The 18,377-nt window shown below is 36.6% G+C and overlaps 2 protein-coding genes across 5 annotated transcripts; both read left to right on the top strand.

Annotated features, from left to right (window-relative positions):
• The first annotated feature begins 8,610 nt into the window (after positions 1-8,610).
• On the top strand, positions 8,611-13,588 carry LOC129315384 (scarecrow-like protein 33). 4 transcript variants are annotated; one of them, XR_008594474.1, is made up of 3 exons: positions 8,611-11,345; positions 11,849-11,932; positions 12,018-12,497. XR_008594474.1 is itself a non-coding variant. In XM_054959028.1 (2 exons), the coding sequence occupies exon 1, from the start codon at positions 9,029-9,031 to the stop codon at positions 11,327-11,329; it is 2,301 nt and encodes a 766-aa protein (XP_054815003.1). In that variant the 5' UTR covers positions 8,611-9,028; the 3' UTR covers positions 11,330-11,345; positions 12,849-13,588. The 4 variants fall into 4 exon arrangements, 3 of the variants coding, with proteins under 3 accessions (XP_054815003.1, XP_054815002.1, XP_054815004.1); XM_054959028.1 differs by lacking the exons at positions 11,849-11,932; positions 12,018-12,497 and adding an exon at positions 12,849-13,588; XM_054959027.1 differs by lacking the exon at positions 11,849-11,932.
• A 509-nt stretch (positions 13,589-14,097) lies between these two features.
• LOC129315383 (scarecrow-like protein 34) lies at positions 14,098-17,037 on the top strand. The gene has a single exon (XM_054959026.1). The coding sequence runs from the start codon at positions 14,550-14,552 to the stop codon at positions 16,896-16,898; it is 2,349 nt and encodes a 782-aa protein (XP_054815001.1). The 5' UTR covers positions 14,098-14,549; the 3' UTR covers positions 16,899-17,037.
• Positions 17,038-18,377: the final 1,340 nt, after the last annotated feature.

Consider the following 18,377-nt stretch of genomic DNA (forward strand, 5'->3'; position numbering starts at 1 on the left):
CAACTACTTCTCTCCTTAGGCGACCTCCCGTCAATGATCATACTATACATGTATATTACATATGTATATGCATTCTAAGCAATTATTCATATCATGGATTCACATATCCATACTCACATCCAATTCACTCTACATATCAATAAGTACATAATCATAATTTCTCATTCATTATCACTATTACTATTAGCATGTATATGAACATACATATAATTTGTAACAATAACACATCACCAACCATGCCAAATTTGCATCATGAGTTTAAAAATATTAAATATATTTCAAATCAACCATTTCAACAAATAATCAATTAATATTTATTTATATAAATTAGGTTTCTCCTTATTACCTCAAACCTTTGATACCCTTCAATAAAAGTTCTTCACAAGTTATATCAAAGATTAAATGATGCACTAGATGATTGATCTACAATCAATTATACCAATCATCATAAACACTCTTCTAACTTTCATAAATCAATACTTTAATTAACTAAAATTTCAATCTCTTATACTTAAGCATAATCATTAGATTTATTAACTCTCTTGTACTTCCATAAATGGGTTTACTAAAGTCTCTTAACCCACATTATCATTAATGAGTCATTAAACCACCATTATTACTCCTCAACACTCCCATCAAGCTCAATAAATGCTTAAATTTGGTTACTAATGGCTTCCTAAACTAACCATTCACAAAATCATTAATGTTGGGTTTAAATACCTTAAACCACTTATATTATATCCATTTTAACCAATTGGCTTGGACCTATAACTTATATGGATTGAAAATTGCTATTATTACTTAAACTCTAACTTAATCTTTCTCAAAAATGGAAGCAGAGAAAAGAAAGGAAGCACATTATATTTACTTTGGGTATTGGAAAGCTTCAAGGTATCACTAATAGTCGCAATATGCATGCCTTAGTAAAGCAATTTTGTGTTCTTCGTTTCCTCCTTTCCCTCTACTTTGATTTTTTGCACAGACACAAACTAATTTATTTAAATTTTTGGCCATGCATTGTGGCATACTAAGCCTTTCAATGCAGGGCATGGCACAGAGAGGCCCTTCCTATTGAATATACCTCTGTGCACCGTGGCAAATCATCTACCCCTCATGGGATATGGCACATATGACTTTTCTTCACTTTTTCCTCTTCTTTCCTTGCCCGAGTGACTTGACTTCACTTCAAACCCGATAAAAACACAATCAAATATACTTGTCAGACCCTTTTGGCCACATGCTTCATTAACTCACTAATTATCCTGATTAAGCTTAATTAATCATGCTTAGATTTCTAGAATGTTACAATGATAAATATGATAAACCCAGGCAAACCATCGAGCTTTGATAGAAGCCTTACCACGTGGATTTAATTCTTTACTTCTCTTCTTAGATAAATTCTCACCTTTCAAAATCATGCGATGAATAACAACACAACATTTCAAGGCATGTAATTACTTAATGTTTAGGCATTCGTAACATCATTATTGTACTCATCTCATACATGGACATCACAATAGCAAGCATAATCAAATCATTAAACTCCACTTTACCTCATTAAACTCTTCAACTATACATTTCATCGAACTCTACAAATATAACTTTATTGAACTTTACAAAACTCTATTTCATTGAACTATTCATATATTAAGTCATTGAAATTCACTTAGCACATAATCATTGAACTCCCTATCAAATCATATCATTAAACTCTAAAAAAATCATGTCATATCACTTCAATAATAATGTTTCATAGAATTTTTCATATACCATGTCATTGAACTTTACAAAATCGTTATAGTGGATTTTTCGAGTAATTCATGCCATGCTTGCATTTCATTCAATTTCACACATTTAAATTATCAAATATAAATTAATAAATCAATTAACACACAAAAGCATTAGAAAGAATTCCCTTAGTTACCTCAAACTTTTGAGAGGTCAAATGTTTACTCCTCAAATTCATACTTTCAAGGCTTCAGAAAGCTTGAATAGTGCCAAATATGCTTACTCTACATTTAACCACCATATAGATAATCAACATTCCTTTTTGGATAATTTTCAATATCTATCACTACACTTTCAAAACTCTCAGTAGGATAATCTCTCCCTTTTAAACCTACCCATTGGCTTTATTAACTCTTATTATGTCACAACAACTTCACTGAAGCTCCCATACAAATACTAATGACATTTTTCAACTCCCATCCGCACCATTAATTGTGAATTTTTAAGCATTAATGGCTATCAACTATCAAAAACACATTCTTTAATATTCTTAAGGTTTAAAGCACTTAATCAACTCTCATTAACCTTATTTAAATTAATGAGTTTGGACCCATAGTCTCTACAAATTGAAAATTATTTTTCTCAACCAAACCTTAAGGGTCTGTTTGGTTCAAGGAGAGGGGAGGTGAAGGAGGGGGAAGGTGAGGGGGGGAGGAGGAGGGAAGGGGAGGAGAGCTCTTCCTTAATTTTAAGGGGAGGCTTTGGAAGGGAAGGGAGGGAAAATTTTAAAAATTTCCCCTCCCCTCCCCTCCTCCTAACCAAAGGAGGGGAGGGGAGGAGAAGGGCTCCCTTCCTCCTAACCAAATGAGGGGAGGGGAGGGTCCCCAACCAAACACACCTTAACTCCCAACATCAAGAAAATGTAAGATAGAGAGAAGAGAGATTTAAGCTTAAGGAACTTATTTTTAATGTTTAAAAGCTTCAAAATACTTTCAAAGCTTTTAAATTTTAAGCCCTAGTAAAGCTCCTTATGTTCCATTCGTTTCCCTTTTTGTCTTTTTTTCTATTTTACATTAGTTTCGCAACTTCATTTTTGTGGAAAATGTACTGTATATTTCGGTGTCTATCCTCACGCGCTATGGCATATGGCATAGAGAGGGATCTTTATGCTCTAACTGGCTTGTGCATCACAGCATCCTGTTTACATGCCATAAAATGTGGTATAGAGCTATTTCTCTTTATTTTTCTTGCCCAAGTGACCCGGTCTTACTCTAGATTCAATCATAAGGCTGAAATCACAACCCATACTGCTTGTTTGTTCTCTATAATCACACAAACATTAATTTACATAATTAACCTCATTTACCAAGCTAATTGAGGGTCAGATTTTCCTAGATGTTACAAGGTTTCCCTTACTAATTCACAATTAACTCTAAAACTAAGAAAATCATAAAGCTAACCCAATTGGATCATCAAGTTTGTAAAATTTTAACAATGAGATCTCAATTTTTCAAACTTGTAAGACTCTTAATTATCACTTGATAAAATGAAATCAAAGTAAAATATGCTTATGAAAGCATGAGATCCCAAAAGGGTTAAAAACATTTGCATATAAGGCATCAAAATATCATTAATGTAGAAAATAGGAGGTGTGCCACGGCATGTGACTAATGCACCATGACATATCCCTCTCTATGCTATGCATTGTAGGGTATTGTGTAGAATGATAACTTTTGTTCGGGGGTAAACTTCTCCTTCTGAAGTTTGATTAAGGTGATCTAAGTGTCTACAAAAAACTTTCTCTAAGCTATAGCTAATGGCACTAGTTTTACATTCAAATTATTTCTCAAGCTTACTCCTTTTCCAATCAAATTTTAACCTAGGTGTATGATTTTCAATCCAAGTGTCAAATGCCTAAACTTGACCCTACACCATACTCAATAGACATAAGGACACCTATGCAATACACCACGACATACATATTGGACATTAATCATTTTTTAATGCTCAACCCTTTGTTCAAAAAGCAAAAATGAGAGCCTTAATTTCATAAATTATCTATCATTCATTATCAATCACATATTTTTCTCACTTATCACTTGCACTAATATTTTGGCCCTTTTTATATTTCATAATTTAATACATATATAACCTAAGGCCTAAAATACACATCTTACTTTAATGATCACATAGTGAAAATAAGTAAAACGTGAAATTTCTTAGTTGAAAATATCATATTAAATTAGACACATAGTTTGCAAAATAAATAAGACATACAACTTTAAGATGAATATCCTGAAGCTCAAGTTGTTTTCCTTGACCTTGCCTTGATGAGCTAACTCATATGATATTAAAGAAAAAAAATGAGTATAATCACTCAGTAATCAAGGTACATTTGATGGATGTTAATTAATTACAAAATGCAAGTGGCTTGACATTTTTATATTTACATCAACTTACCAATCACAAATCCCATTTTCACATTTTGCAAGCTAATGATAAATTTCATATGATTTCATCACAAGGGTCATAACACAGACAGCCATGTACCCTGCTAACAATAATATGTATGATTACTACCTCCTTTATATCCTCCTTATGCCTTCAACATGAAATTATGATCTATTACAAAATGGGCTCATCCATGTGATGAGACTACTATAGCTTTTCACTTGTGAGAAACTACCAACTAAGATTATTTAACTCACTTATGTATTACAGTTGCTCTTAAATCTCACATTATGGAGTGTCATTCTCCTTAAATTAGCTTCTCATCGAACAAGTAAAAAACTAGATTAGGTTCAAGTCACTAGATACTCATGGGACAATCACTAGTTGAATAAGTAAGAAAATAATGCATAAATAGATTAAGGCAAGCCATCAAGCTTTAAATGGTGGCCATACCATATGGGTTTCCAATCTCCACTCTTCTTCCTAAGTGAATTCCTATCTTACATGATTATGCAATGCATAAATGCAACATTTCACTGCATGCATAATTTCCATAGTATGGGTATGCCTAACATAACCATAGTACTCATACCATTTTGTTTTATCTTGAATTTCACATTACAATTCATCATTGAACTCCATTTGTCATACAATCACAATTGATCATCAATCTCTTAATCTTTTTAAAAAACACATATATTTATGTATTCCACTTTTGCAATTTAGTAGATTACCATTGCAAATTGTCATTTGTCGTGTCATTATAACACACATATCACTCCTAAACAAATTCATCAATCATTATCATCAATTAATTGTTTAAATATCACATGCCGCACTTGCATTACAACCAATTTCACAAGTTATAATAATAGTTTAATAATCAAAGTAACTAATTAATACATAAAAGTATAAGAAGATTTTTCTCGGTTACCTCAAACCTTTAAAAGGTTAAAAATTTACTCTTCAAGTACACACTTTCAAAGCTTCACAAAGTTTGAATGGTACTGGTATCTAATTTAATCTACAAATTAACATACTAAAATTATCAATATTATGATTTTCACAACTCTCACTCCTCAACTCAACACTTTGAAATTCTTGAAATCATAACTTCTTCATTTTTTAACATACCCATTAGATTCATTAACTCCCATTAGGTCACATTAACCTCATTGAACTCCCAACCAACCATTAATAGCACCACACTACTCCAACTATTACATTTATTATGGATTTTCAGGCATATATGGTCTCTAACTAACAAAAACACATTTATGGCTCTTTTTAGGGTTTGAATATCTCAAACAACTCTTATTAACTCTATTTAAATTAATAAGTCTTATAAGTTCAAAAATCAACTTCTCTACCAAACCTTAACTTCCAAACTCAAGAAAAATGGAAGAGAAAGGAAGATTAATGCTTAGGATACTTGCTAATAGAGATTGGAAGCTTTAGGTACCTCATAAATGGCATCATAATTCATGCCCTAGTAGAGCTCTCTGTGTTCTTTTCCTTCTTGCTCAAACTCTCCTATTTTCTCTCCTTCTTTGTACTAAACTTGCATATCATAAATCTAAAAATCTGGTTGTGAGCCATGGTGCACGCTGGTTACGTCGCGTGTATGGCACAAAATGATATGTCACGGCATATAGTACAGAGAGCTTACTTCATTTATTTTGGCCTCTACGTTGTGTCACACAACAAACATGCCACGACACAAATATTTATTCCTCATATTTTTTCCCCTTTTTAAGGCCTAAGTGGCCCATTTTTATTTTGGACCCAATCTTAAAGTTGTAACCACAACCTAATAGGCCCATTATCCTTCTTAAACCACATACCATGATAATTTACCCAATTACCCTTAATTATTAACCCAAACTCATTTAACTTGGTTAATTTGGGGTTAAGATTTTTGAAATGTTACAACTATAATCTAGATCTCTTATCCAATGAATTTATTAACTCCCATTAACTCTATTCAGTTCCTATTAGCTTAAATATCAACAATTACAACACCCAATGATTTTAAGTAGCTAGGGTTGGTCTAAAACCTTAGCTCCAAATTCATAACCTTATAAAATTTTTGAAACTAGGTTTAGATAAGTAAAATAACTCTCATTAATTTTGCTAGAATGAATGGGATTGAACCCATTGCCAAGAGGTTTGAAAATAACATGCCCTAACTTTAAAGCCCAGTTCTAAAATGTGTAGAGGCAAGAGGAAAACATACTTGAGTGGAATTAAGCATTAAACAACTTCCAAGCGCTCCAAAATCGTTGCCCTAATAGAAATCTCCCTCTCTCCGTTGCTATCTCTTTCTCATTCTTTCTCTGCTTTGCAACTCGCTTACGTGAGTTTCTAATTTAAAATCTCGCCTGTTTTTATGGGGAATTGTGCCCTTCACTATGGCGAATGGCACAAAATGACCAATCCGAATTTAACTCCTTAATTTTGGGCGCAAACGGCTCAAAACATCACCGAATCTAATTTATAGGCTAAAAATAAGGTTAATAAATTTATTAGTCATTTCAAACCATCCTTAAATTAATTAATCATAAATTTTACTTATTTAACCTTATTTTATTTACCTAATCTAAGGGTAGAATTTCAGGATGTGACATGAAGCTTTGATATTGGGACGTTGATTTTTTAAAGGAAAGGAAAGTGTGGAGAAGTTCGGTAGGAGCACTAAAAACAGAGTAAAGTGCGAGTGGTAGGGCCAGGGGACACGGTTTTGACTCAAAATAAAGATAAAGACTAAGGAGATGGTCAGATACACTTCTTCTTGTCTTTTTTGGAAGGAATCAGGAAGCTCCCCCGGGGGGGGGGGGGGGAGGCCACAAAAAACATTGATTGGGTATTATTTGATTGTAGAAAGGTGATGCTGATCATCAATTTGATCGTTGGTCAATCCGTTGCCCTGTATATACGTATATATAATATAGAACTTAGAAAAAGGTAGGAATAACAAATGGAATGTGTAAAAGTAAAGTCCTGGGACTTAAAAGGAGCAGATAATGAACTAGTATCTTCTTGAAAAATTTTGCGTGACCCCCCCCCCCCCGCCCCCGATTCTGATGAAATAACCCGGCAGCTAACCTTGGAGGCTTGGACTCTCAAAATGCATCAGTCAACTTCCTTTTCCAAATTCCAACCGGAAATCAAATTCATCATACCAATGTTGGGATAAGACTACGGAAATCCAATCTCAAAACACTTGCATTTATCTGCCCTCACATTACGATACGTGTGGGGTTCCTTTCAATGTTAGTAAAGGTAAACCAAATTTCCACACGCACATCTCTGGCCTCGACGAAACAAAACACGTGGGGCCCTCAGCCTTATTAATTCCATGTGTGAATCCCATGAGACTTTGTGTCTCTTTGGAAATGCTGATTTGTTTTTTTCAACATTAATGATTATTTTTTAAAAAAATGTCGTAAAATCTCTTCTTAGTTGGAAATTATTTAGAGGGCTCAAGATTAATTTAAAGACTAAATGCATACTAAATCTGTTACCTTACATATCAAGCTTTATTACCTTGCACTTCAAGCTCACAACTTTACACAATAAAATTAGTTAACCTTCAAAAAGGCCATGTAATTTATATATTTGTGGATTAAACAATTCATTGTCAATATTATTTTTTTTTTGTAAACTATCACTTTCAAAATAATGTTATATTTTCATGAAAGTTTACTTTTATGATTTGTAAAGTAATAAACTTGACGTGTAAAATTATAGATTTGGGATGCAAAGTAATATGCTTGATGTACAAGGTATAAGATTATAGGCGTAAAAGGTCATGGATTTAATGTGCAAGGTGCAAGGCTTGGAATGTAAAGTGATATGTTTGGTGTTTAAAATGATAAGTTTGGTGTGCAAAATTATCAGACCTAGTATGTATTTTATCTTTAAATTAGTCTTGATCCTTTAAAGCAATTTCTTTTATTTTAACCGATTAAAAAAATTCAAAGCAATGTTAATTATTAAAATAAATCAAAAGATATATTAGAAAGAGTTGACAAATTGATTATATTATTTTAATCAACGTGCTGATCGTTGAGCCAAATCTCGAATCCCAGCAATAGCACAAACATAGAGACGAGACGTGTTTGTTGTAGTTTGATACTGAAATTCAAATTCGTCAGAGCCACAGAGGATTTAGAAGGGAGGATGGATGCCGCGGCTCTTTCCCGCAAAATCAAAGGTGCACGTGAAATTGGGTGATTGTCTCTAATCATGTTTATGGAAAAGTAAATAATTGTATAGGTATCCTGGCCGATAGACCATCAGGTGACAATTTTAATATTACGATCTAACCCCTTTCACGGTTTAGGCCTTATATTAAAAAATATATATATATTAAAGTCCACGTGTCCCGTGCAAATGTCACGCGCTACTTGTATTGGCACCATTCTCTTCTCCCATGACAGTGTGAAAGGGAATTTGTTCTTCTCAGCAGATCCTCGGTCTGTGACATTGTGACCTCTCGTCATTGTTCCAAGAAAGTTCAGCTGCTACGACGTGCTATCTGTGCTTCAAACAATGACAATATTATCTCCTCCCCCTGCATATATCCGCGTCTCCCTCCTTCTGCTCTAAATTTCATTCCTTCCAGGTTCTTTAATCTCCTTACATCTCCTTTAATTTTTTAATTTTACCACATGCCCCTGAAAATTCATCGGTTCCCTAGGGTTTCTCCGCATCCCCTGATTTCCCCCTTCCAATTTTGCTCTGGTTTTGACTTCCGTGTTTCTCGGGCATGAACTGTCGTTGACAGAATTCTGTTCCATTTAGTTTTAGTACAGATTAGGCGAATTCGTGAACCATATATTTTTCCATGGATTCCGATTGCATCTCCAGTTTCATCAACGGGTATCAATCTAACCAAACGCCTATGACACTCAATTATGATCAGTATACTGGTCCGGCAAATGAAATTCAAATAAGCGACCCTTTCGTGAACTTTGGGTCTGTGGATGCCAGCTTTGCCGGAATTCCTGCTTCTCTGTCTTCCGTTAGCACGGACGTTGACTCTCCCTTGGACGAGACCGACTTCTCTGGCAGTTTGCTTGGGTACATACACCAAATGCTAATGGAAGAGGACATGGGAGACAAGCCCAGCATGTTTCATGATTCCTTAGCTCTTCAAGCGGCCGAGGAATCATTATACGAGGTTATTGGGAAGAAATACCCTTCCGATTCCTCCGTCCAGCGTCATCTTCCTGACTATCACCGTGCGGAGATCTCCGAGGAAAGTGTCTCGGGCAACATCAGTGATCATAGTAGTAGTGGCAGTTACGCTGCTAACGGTACTTACTCTGTTGAGTCCCAGTGGAGTAACGTGGACTTTACAGAGTACAAACCTTCTCTACTGCAAGCCACGTTTCCTGTCGATTTCGTTTTCCAGTCTCCTTCAACATCCGCAGCACAACTTTCCACGGACAATATGAGCACCTCCGATAATTCTGGTCGTAAGTATAATGGATTCGTGGGGAATTACAAGACAGGGACTGGCTTCTCTGATTCTACACTGCTTAGTAAGAATGAGTCTCTGTTTCAATTTAAGAGAGGTGTGGAGGAAGCCAGTAAGTTTCTGCCCAAGGATAATCATTTGAATAATTACACAGCGCCCAACATCATTTCTCCTTCATTCGGAAAGACTATAGAGGCTGTGGTCAAGACGGAGAGATATGAGAGGGAGTACTTACCTGCTGAGTCAAGAGGAAAGAAGAATCACGAACGGGAAGATGGGATAGATTTAGAGGACGAGAGAAGCAGGAAGCAGCCAGCTGTTTACATAGATGAGAGTGAGCTATCAGAATTATTTGATAAGGTGCTTATTAGCACAGGCTGGGGAAAAGAGGCACCTCCCATGTGTATTTGCCATGAAAATTGTAATCATGGAGCACACACAGGCGTGCAGAAAAATGAAGATCCAAACAAGTCTAGCAATGGAAAGAGCCGTGTTAGAAGGCAGAATTATAATAATAATAAGTATGATGAAGTGGTCGATCTAAGGGCATTACTTATTCATTGTGCACAAGCTGTGTCATCTGATGATCGTGGGACTGCTGATAAGCTATTAAAGCAGATTAGGCAGCATTCTTCCCCAACGGGCAGCGGATCTCAGAGGTTGGCCCACTGCTTTGCAAATGCCCTTGAAGCACGCTTGGCTGGTACTGGCTCTCAGATTCATTCTGCCTTGTCCTCCAAAAGAATTTCTGCTGCAGACATGGTAAAAGCATACAAAATGTATATTACAGCCTGTCCATTCCAGAAAATTGCAGTTATTTTTGCAAACCATACAATTTTGCATCTTGCCAACGATGCAGAAACGCTTCACATTGTAGATTTTGGCATTCGTTATGGCTTCCAATGGCCTTCCTTTATCCTTCGTCTCTCCAAACGAACTGGTGGACCCCCCAAGCTGCGTATTACAGGGATTGATCTCCCACAACCTGGTTTGAGGCCGGCAGAGAGAGTCCAGGAGACCGGGCGGCGCCTCGAGAAGTATTGTAAGCGCTATAATGTTCCATTTGAGTATAATGCTATTGCACAGAAATGGGAAACCATCAAGCTTGAGGACTTAAAGATAAAAAAAGGTGAACTCGTGGTTGTGAATTGCCTGATGCGATTTAAGAATCTTCTTGATGAGACAGTTGCGGTGAATAGTCCTAGAGACACTGTTTTGAAGTTAATTAGGAAGGCAAATCCCAGTATGTTTTTGCAGACTATAGTCAACGGGTGCTATAATGCACCATTCTTTGTGACACGTTTCCGGGAGGCTCTTTTCCATTACTCTTCAATGTTTGATATGCTTGACACTAATGCTGATGGTGAAGATCCAATGAGGTTGATGTTTGAAAAGGAGTATCTTGGACGAGAGGTAATGAACATTATAGCTTGTGAAGGGTCTGAGAGGACTGAGAGACCTGAGACGTACAAGCAATGGCAGGTCCGGAACACGAAGGCAGGGTTCGGGCAGCTGCCCTTGGATCACCATCTGGTCAGTAAATTAAGAGGCAAGTTGAGAGAAGTGTTCCACAGAGATTTCATGCTTGATGAATGCGGCAATTGGATGCTACAAGGTTGGAAGGGCAGAAGTATTTATGCTTCCTCCTGTTGGGTGCCAGCATAGGTTCCTCCCTCTACAGGTGCATTGCTCACTTTCACTTCCCACCTTCCAGGATTTTTGGTTTTCATGTGCGGGTATAATTTTATCGACTCTTCCTCTGGTTATAGTTTCGGGCATCCATAACCAATGCGATCTTGTGATAGGTTTTCAAGATCCTCCCTAACACTGTACTTTGAATCTTCATATACATGTGTCCATATACATAATGCCTGCATAATTTTGCCGCAGAACTTTATTATAACTTTATCTCTGTTGAACTATAAGCTCAACTTTTGAAAACTTGCTGGAACAATGGGTTTGAATGTACAGCTTTTTTAGATATGTACTTGTGATATCATTGATGTGTGCTTCATCTTCCTTTGATGTCTTACAACCTGTAAATCAACTTTAGTTGTTTTCTCTATCACTATCATATGATATGTTGTTTCCCATTCTCATTGTATAGTCCCGTTCGGTGCAAGACACTGGGACAATTAGTAGTTAGTAGTTAATCCTCAAAGGGCAAGCCATCTCAAATTGCAGGAACTTGCTAACAAACAAGACTGACTTTGAATTCATATAAATTCATGGATGCTTGAAGATGGTGATATGATGTCATTTTCTGAAGTATATAATTCCTCTTTGATGATTTATCTGCCTAAAATTAACTTTCTTGCATGTTTTCTTGATCAACACGTCTTCAATTTTTTAGGATACTACGCCAGTGCTGGATCGTTTGTTAGATGCACTTTTTCTTTTGATAGTTGATAGGAGGAAGACATTTGCTTAGTCATAGCTGATGTCAATTATTTTGGGATTCGCGTCGTCTTGGAACCTCGTGATGCAGCATATTGTGCTGGCAGACAATATTTTTCTAGTGGTCTAAATGGAATTGTCCAAGTTGTGTTTTCAAGATTTGACTAACTGGTCTTGATTTCTTTTCGTAAAGAGAATACAGGGGGAAACCAAGGGGGCGTTTGCGCCCCTTCCGTTAGTGAAATATTTTGATAGGAATAGAAATGAAAATGAAGATAAAAGTAAGGATGCATATATGGATGAAAAATTGAAAATGGGGGTAAGATTTGATGCCCGGCAGGATTATATAAATATTTAGTATACTAGGAAGAAGAATGGATATTTGTATTTGGTTAGACAATAACATTCCTAATAGATATTTAATATTTGTTATTAATTTTTACATTATTGGAAAATTAGTTTTCATCTAATCAATTCAAATGATGTAAAATGTTCAATTTTAATTTCTTTAATCTGTAAAATCTTTTTAAATTGCTGAAACATAATTTATATACCTATATATAAGAGTATACAACATGCATAATGTACAAGGAGTGGCGCCATTTATAAAATGTGAATAAGATAATTCATTTCAAACTCTATGCAAAGCAAGGTATGAATTCTGTATTGCACTCTTGAGTGGAAAATTTTAATTAGTTTATTTTAAAATTTATAGACATGTATGTAATTTAACGTAACGTAATTGAGCGTTAACTAGTGAATCCACTGATTGCCCCGTCTTGCGCAGCTGAAACTCATGCAGAATCGAAGCTAGTCCCTTGGCAGGCAGCTTCTCGTGGTCTGTCTGAGGTGGTGTCGGCATCCATTGTTGTTCCCTCTTCCCTGTTTCTAATCCGAGTTTACACTCCTTTCTGTGCATTCAGTTCACGAGAATCAGTTTGAGAGCCTCTTCAAAAGTTAACACGGCACTTCCCAGATTAATCCATCCCGCTCTAACTAATATTATATTAGTGATGCTTCCGTTGGAATGGCAGGATGTTGAATGGGAAAAACAAATCTCGAGCTTGAATCATGTGAAGTTGGTGGCCAGGTGAGGACACGTGAGTGAGCTTTTTTGGGCACAATATGAGGGCTTGGTGTTAATTAAGATTTTGTACACTTGCTTCAGTGTGTTTTCGCAACACCTCACCTGTGTTCACCAGCCACCGTTACAAATATCTTCAACATCGGATGATTTTATTATTAAACCCTATCAAAGCAACGATGATAATATGGGAGCGACAGGGATTGAATAAAAGAAAAAGTTGATGAAGCTTGAATTATATCCTTCAACGAATACGACAGCATTTAAATTAAGACTTTTTCCTGTTTACTGGACAGACAGAGCAACACTCAACAGGCCAACAAGAAGGGGCTCCCTAGAACCTTGTAAACTTGGTATTCTATACTCTGTTGATGTCGACCCACACCATGTACATCCCTTGAACCCAAGCAAGCAATTATGTGATCGTGTTTGTTTATACTCTCTGGGAGGCTGTTTCCATTAATTTCCTATTCCCCCTAGAGCGCTGCTTTTTTATCCTCGGTTACGCTGTGCATGAATCAAATTTATGACATTATTTACCAACACTAAACTAAATATCCAACATACAATATGTTGCTAACCATGAAATAAAATTTGAAAAAAAAAAAAAACCAAAGACGGAAAGACAGAAGAAGAAATGTAAACGACAAGAGAAGAGGAAAGAGACAGAATGAGACATTGAAATTAGGGAGAATGATGATAAGTTATAAAAATATCAATTAATTTAAATTATATTTTAAGTGTTAAACTTTAAAAATTTATAACTTAATTTCTCAAATTTATAATTATATTATAATAAATTTATAATTTATATTTTAAATTTTAACATTATAAGATTATAAAATTAAAAAATTGAGTTAAAATATTTAAAATTTAATTTAAATTAATTAATCCTTACCTCCCTCATCCTCCCTTAAAATTATCTCTAGCAGTAGGACTGGCTCAAGCTTTTGACCTTGTAAACTTGGAGCCATGTTCTTTGAAAATTCCGCTGTCAAAATGAAATGAAAGCCGGCCACTGCTACACCTCTCCCAAGTTGAAGCTCACCATCTCAAACTGCCACCCACCCTCATCTCCTGCCCCTTCCGTATCACTTTTACTCTTTCTCTCTCCGGACTTCCATCCAACGGTAGATTGCAACCCGTCAATGCTAAGATTCAGGCCTAGATGGATTCGGCCCCCCATTGAATCATTCTAGGTTCGTTCCATATTCCGTTCTAACCATACTCGGCGTTTATACTTTGTTATTTTCCCCATCCCTCTTCGCCTTTTGTCCAATCCCTAGTCCTATTCTGAAATTCCCCTGTTTCGGTTCCTCATTGGCTATTTGAGGATCTACGAGGGATCTTGTGTGGCTAGTAGCCGCAACTTCCACGCCCGCTCTTGTCGCTACCTCTAGATTTATGGATCCAAATTTGCCTGGAACTCATGATTCCATGAACGGACACAAAATAGCTGACGGCACCGTCTTCTCTGATACAAATCAATACCTAAATCCAGGAGATGAGTGGAATCCTGACGAAGATCATCAGACCGTTCTTAATTTCTACCGTGATATTTTTCATCAACCTGATGTGGGCCCCCTTAGTTATGCTCCGCACACGAGCTTGGTTTCTGAAGAAGTGCCGCCGAATCCATCCCAGAGTGCGAGTCCTGTGGAAGGAGTGCCGCATGCCCCTTATTCAGCCGTGACCTCGGCTCCGGATCCTTCTCTAGAAGACTACGATTTTTCAGAAACCATCAAGTACATGAGCCAAGTTCTTATGGAAGAGAACTTGGAACAGAAGCCATGCATGTTTTATGATCCACTCAGTCTAAAACTTACTGAGAAATCATTCTATGATGCTCTTAGATACAACAACCCTCACTCCCCTAATGAGCACCCTCTCCTTGACTTTGTTGAGAGCCCGGATGGTCATTCCTCTGGAACTACTACTGATTCTAGTACTAGCGGTGGCGGCACCAGCACCAGCACCAACGACTTAGAATTAAGGCCCTCTTCACCAGAGACCTCTGTTTTGGGGGATCATGTTTTCCAGTTCAAATCGCAACCCGTGTCTCAGCAGTCCTCACAATCTCCAAATACTTTAACTAATATTAGTGATGGACTGTTGAATTTGGATTCTTCTATTACTCAGCTTTTGGCTCAAAATATCTTTAGTGATGCAGACTCTGTCTCGCAATTCAATAGAGGTTTAGAGGAAGCTAGCAAATTTCTTCCTAGAGGAGCTCAACTCGTCACGGGTCTGGAGAGCACCACAGTTTCTGTACAGTCAAAGGGAGTTGGAGAAAAGGCGACGCTGAATAAAGAGAAAGATGCTAGGGAGAATTTACATGGGTTAAAGGGTAGAAAGAATCATGACCGTGATGGTATTGTTGATGAAGAAGAAGGGAGAAGCAACAAACAGTCAGCAGTGTATGTTGATGAGAGTGAATTATCGGAAATGTTTGACAAAGTGTTGCTTAGCGTTGAGAATGTTCCATTATGTGCTGAGCACGAAAGCTTGCACTCTGGATCAGGGAAAGACGTGCAGCCAAATGATCAGGTTGTGGAACCATCTGATGGAGGGAAGACACGCTCTAAGAAACAAGGGAGCAAGAAGGAAACGGTGGATTTGAGGACACTTTTGGTTTCATGCGCACAAGCCGTGTCTGCCAACGATAGCAGGACTGCTCATGAATTACTAAAACAGATCAGGCAGCATTCTTCTCCCTTCGGGGATGCATCTCAGAGGGTGGCTCATTATTTCGCGAATGGCCTTGAGGCACGTTTGGTTGGTGGTGGTGCTGGAACTCAGCTTTTTTATACTTCTCTGAGCTCCAAGAGGATCTCTGCTGCTGATATTTTGAAAGCTTACCAAGTTTCAATATCTGCCTCACCTTTTAAGAAGTTTGCACATTTCTTTGCAATAAAGATGATTTTAAAAGCGGTTGAAAAGGCAGAAACCCTTCATATTATTGATTTTGGGATCCTATATGGCTTTCAGTGGCCAATGCTTATCAAGTTTCTTTCAATTAGAGCTGGTGGACCTCCCAAGCTACGCATCACCGGAATAGAATTTCCCCAACCTGGCTTTCGTCCAGCAGAAAGAATTGAGGAAACCGGTCGTCGTCTTGCTAACTATTGCAGTCGTTTTAATGTTCCCTTTGAGTACAAAGCTATAGCATCACAAAACTGGGAAACCATCCAAATTGAAGACCTTAAGATTGAGAGGAATGAGGTACTTGCTGTGAACTGCTTGGTGAGGTTTAAGAATTTACTGGATGAGACAATTGAAGTGAAGAGTCCAAGGAATGCAACTCTAAATCTGATAAGGCAGATGAAACCGGATCTTTTTATTCAATCCATTCTTAATGGATCCTACAATGCCCCTTTCTTTGTTACACGGTTCAGGGAGGCACTGTTCCATTTCTCTGCATTGTATGATATGTTTGATACTTTGATACCCCGTGAAAATCAATGGAGGTTGATGCTTGAGAAAGAAATTTATGGTCGGGAGGCTATGAACGTTGTGGCATGTGAAGGATTAGAAAGGGTTGAGAGGCCTGAGACATATAAACAATGGCAGGCCAGGGTTACAAGGGCAGGTTTCAAGCAGCTCCCACTGAATAAGGAGCTTATGGCCAAGTTCAGGGAAAAGATGGAGGCATGGTACCATAAAGATTTTGTGTTTGATGAAGACAACAACTGGATGCTTCAGGGCTGGAAGGGACGCATTTTATATGCGTCAACTTGTTGGGTTCCAGCATAATACTGTGTGGCCTGTCTCAACTTGTGTTGCAATTCATGTAACAGAGTATCAGTTATCTCCTGTCCGTTCTACACTCATAGTTCTGTTGAAGTTCTGCGCTATAAATAAAACTTGGTGGTTACTTCGGTTTATGTTGCAAGCACGATGTGATGCATGGAGAACCTTATTAATTAATGTGCTTTTTTTTTTTCATGGTTTCAGGTCATGGTAAATCTTTTATCTATAACCAGTTCACTTGACCTTGAGTCGTGATGGAATTTCGATACAAGTTAGGGATTTTATTCATAAATATATTTGGTGTTAAGATTGTAATGGTCATTGTCTAAGAAATGAGGTTTTGGGATGTAATGCAAAAATCCTGTGTGTGTATATATTAGATGAGAAGATGGGCAACTATGAGCAGGGTTGCGCGTTTATGTTTGGAGGAATGTAGGCCATCAAAATTTGCTTTTGCATAGTCGGCAGCGTCCAAGTCTGTCACTTTAACTGCCATATATCCATTTTCAGGTGTAGCCCCGTCCCCATTTTGACAGTAACATAACATGTCATTTTAAATGTCCGTACCAAACTCGCTGTGTTTTGAGCTCTTTGACTTGATGCTCTGGCACCTTACGCCTTAAAAATGCAAAAAATTGTTGTTTCTGTGCTCCCCAGGGCATGATATTCTCTGGTTATGTAAAATGAAATGTACTTTGAAGTGAAATTTCTCTTGTATCAGAAACGCTACAGTTTGTCTATGTAAAATCATCAAATCAATACAAAAATAATTTGCGCTCAGCACGAATGCTATCTTAGATGCGTGTATCTCACAAACATGCCAATAAAATTAACGCAAAATGCTCGTAAACAATTCACTAGGTCTATTCTCTTTTTCGGATTTTATAATTGTTTTAAAACTGATTATCAAGTTGTTAGACAGTAGCAGTGGATAAAATTTTAAAATATTGAAAATTGAACAAGGATATTCAGTTGCGTGTTTCACTGTAACGCAGTGCGTGTCAATATATTTTGCCCCCCTAAAAACTGTTATACCAATAAGCGTACAGAGTCAAAATTGGATTGTACTGACGGCATGATGCTGTTTACCATTAGTTTTAACCACATGAACTATTGGGGGGGGGGGGGGACCTGTATTGTATCCCAGTGTGATTGACTATTGATAAAAAATTTAAAAAATAATTATTTAATTTATATAGTTTTAACTTAATTATAATTTAATTTTTAAATTTTAACTTGTTATAATTTAATTTTTAAAGTTTTGACTCAGTTGTAAATCAATTCTTAAACTTTACCTCTTATAATTTAATCCTTGAGGTTTCAACCTTTTAAATATTAGTCCTTATATTTTAAAAAAATAAAATTATAAAAATTAAAAATATTTTAAAATTTATTACTAATATCTTAAATTACTAAACCCTTTTAATATTTATAAATATTAAAATTTAAAATATTTTTAATTTTTATAATTTTATATTTTTA

Source organism: Prosopis cineraria, unplaced genomic scaffold (assembly GCF_029017545.1).
Source record: "Prosopis cineraria cultivar Desert tree isolate PC_DT_omini unplaced genomic scaffold, ASM2901754v1 PC7, whole genome shotgun sequence".
NCBI classification, from domain to species: domain Eukaryota; kingdom Viridiplantae; phylum Streptophyta; class Magnoliopsida; order Fabales; family Fabaceae; genus Prosopis; species Prosopis cineraria.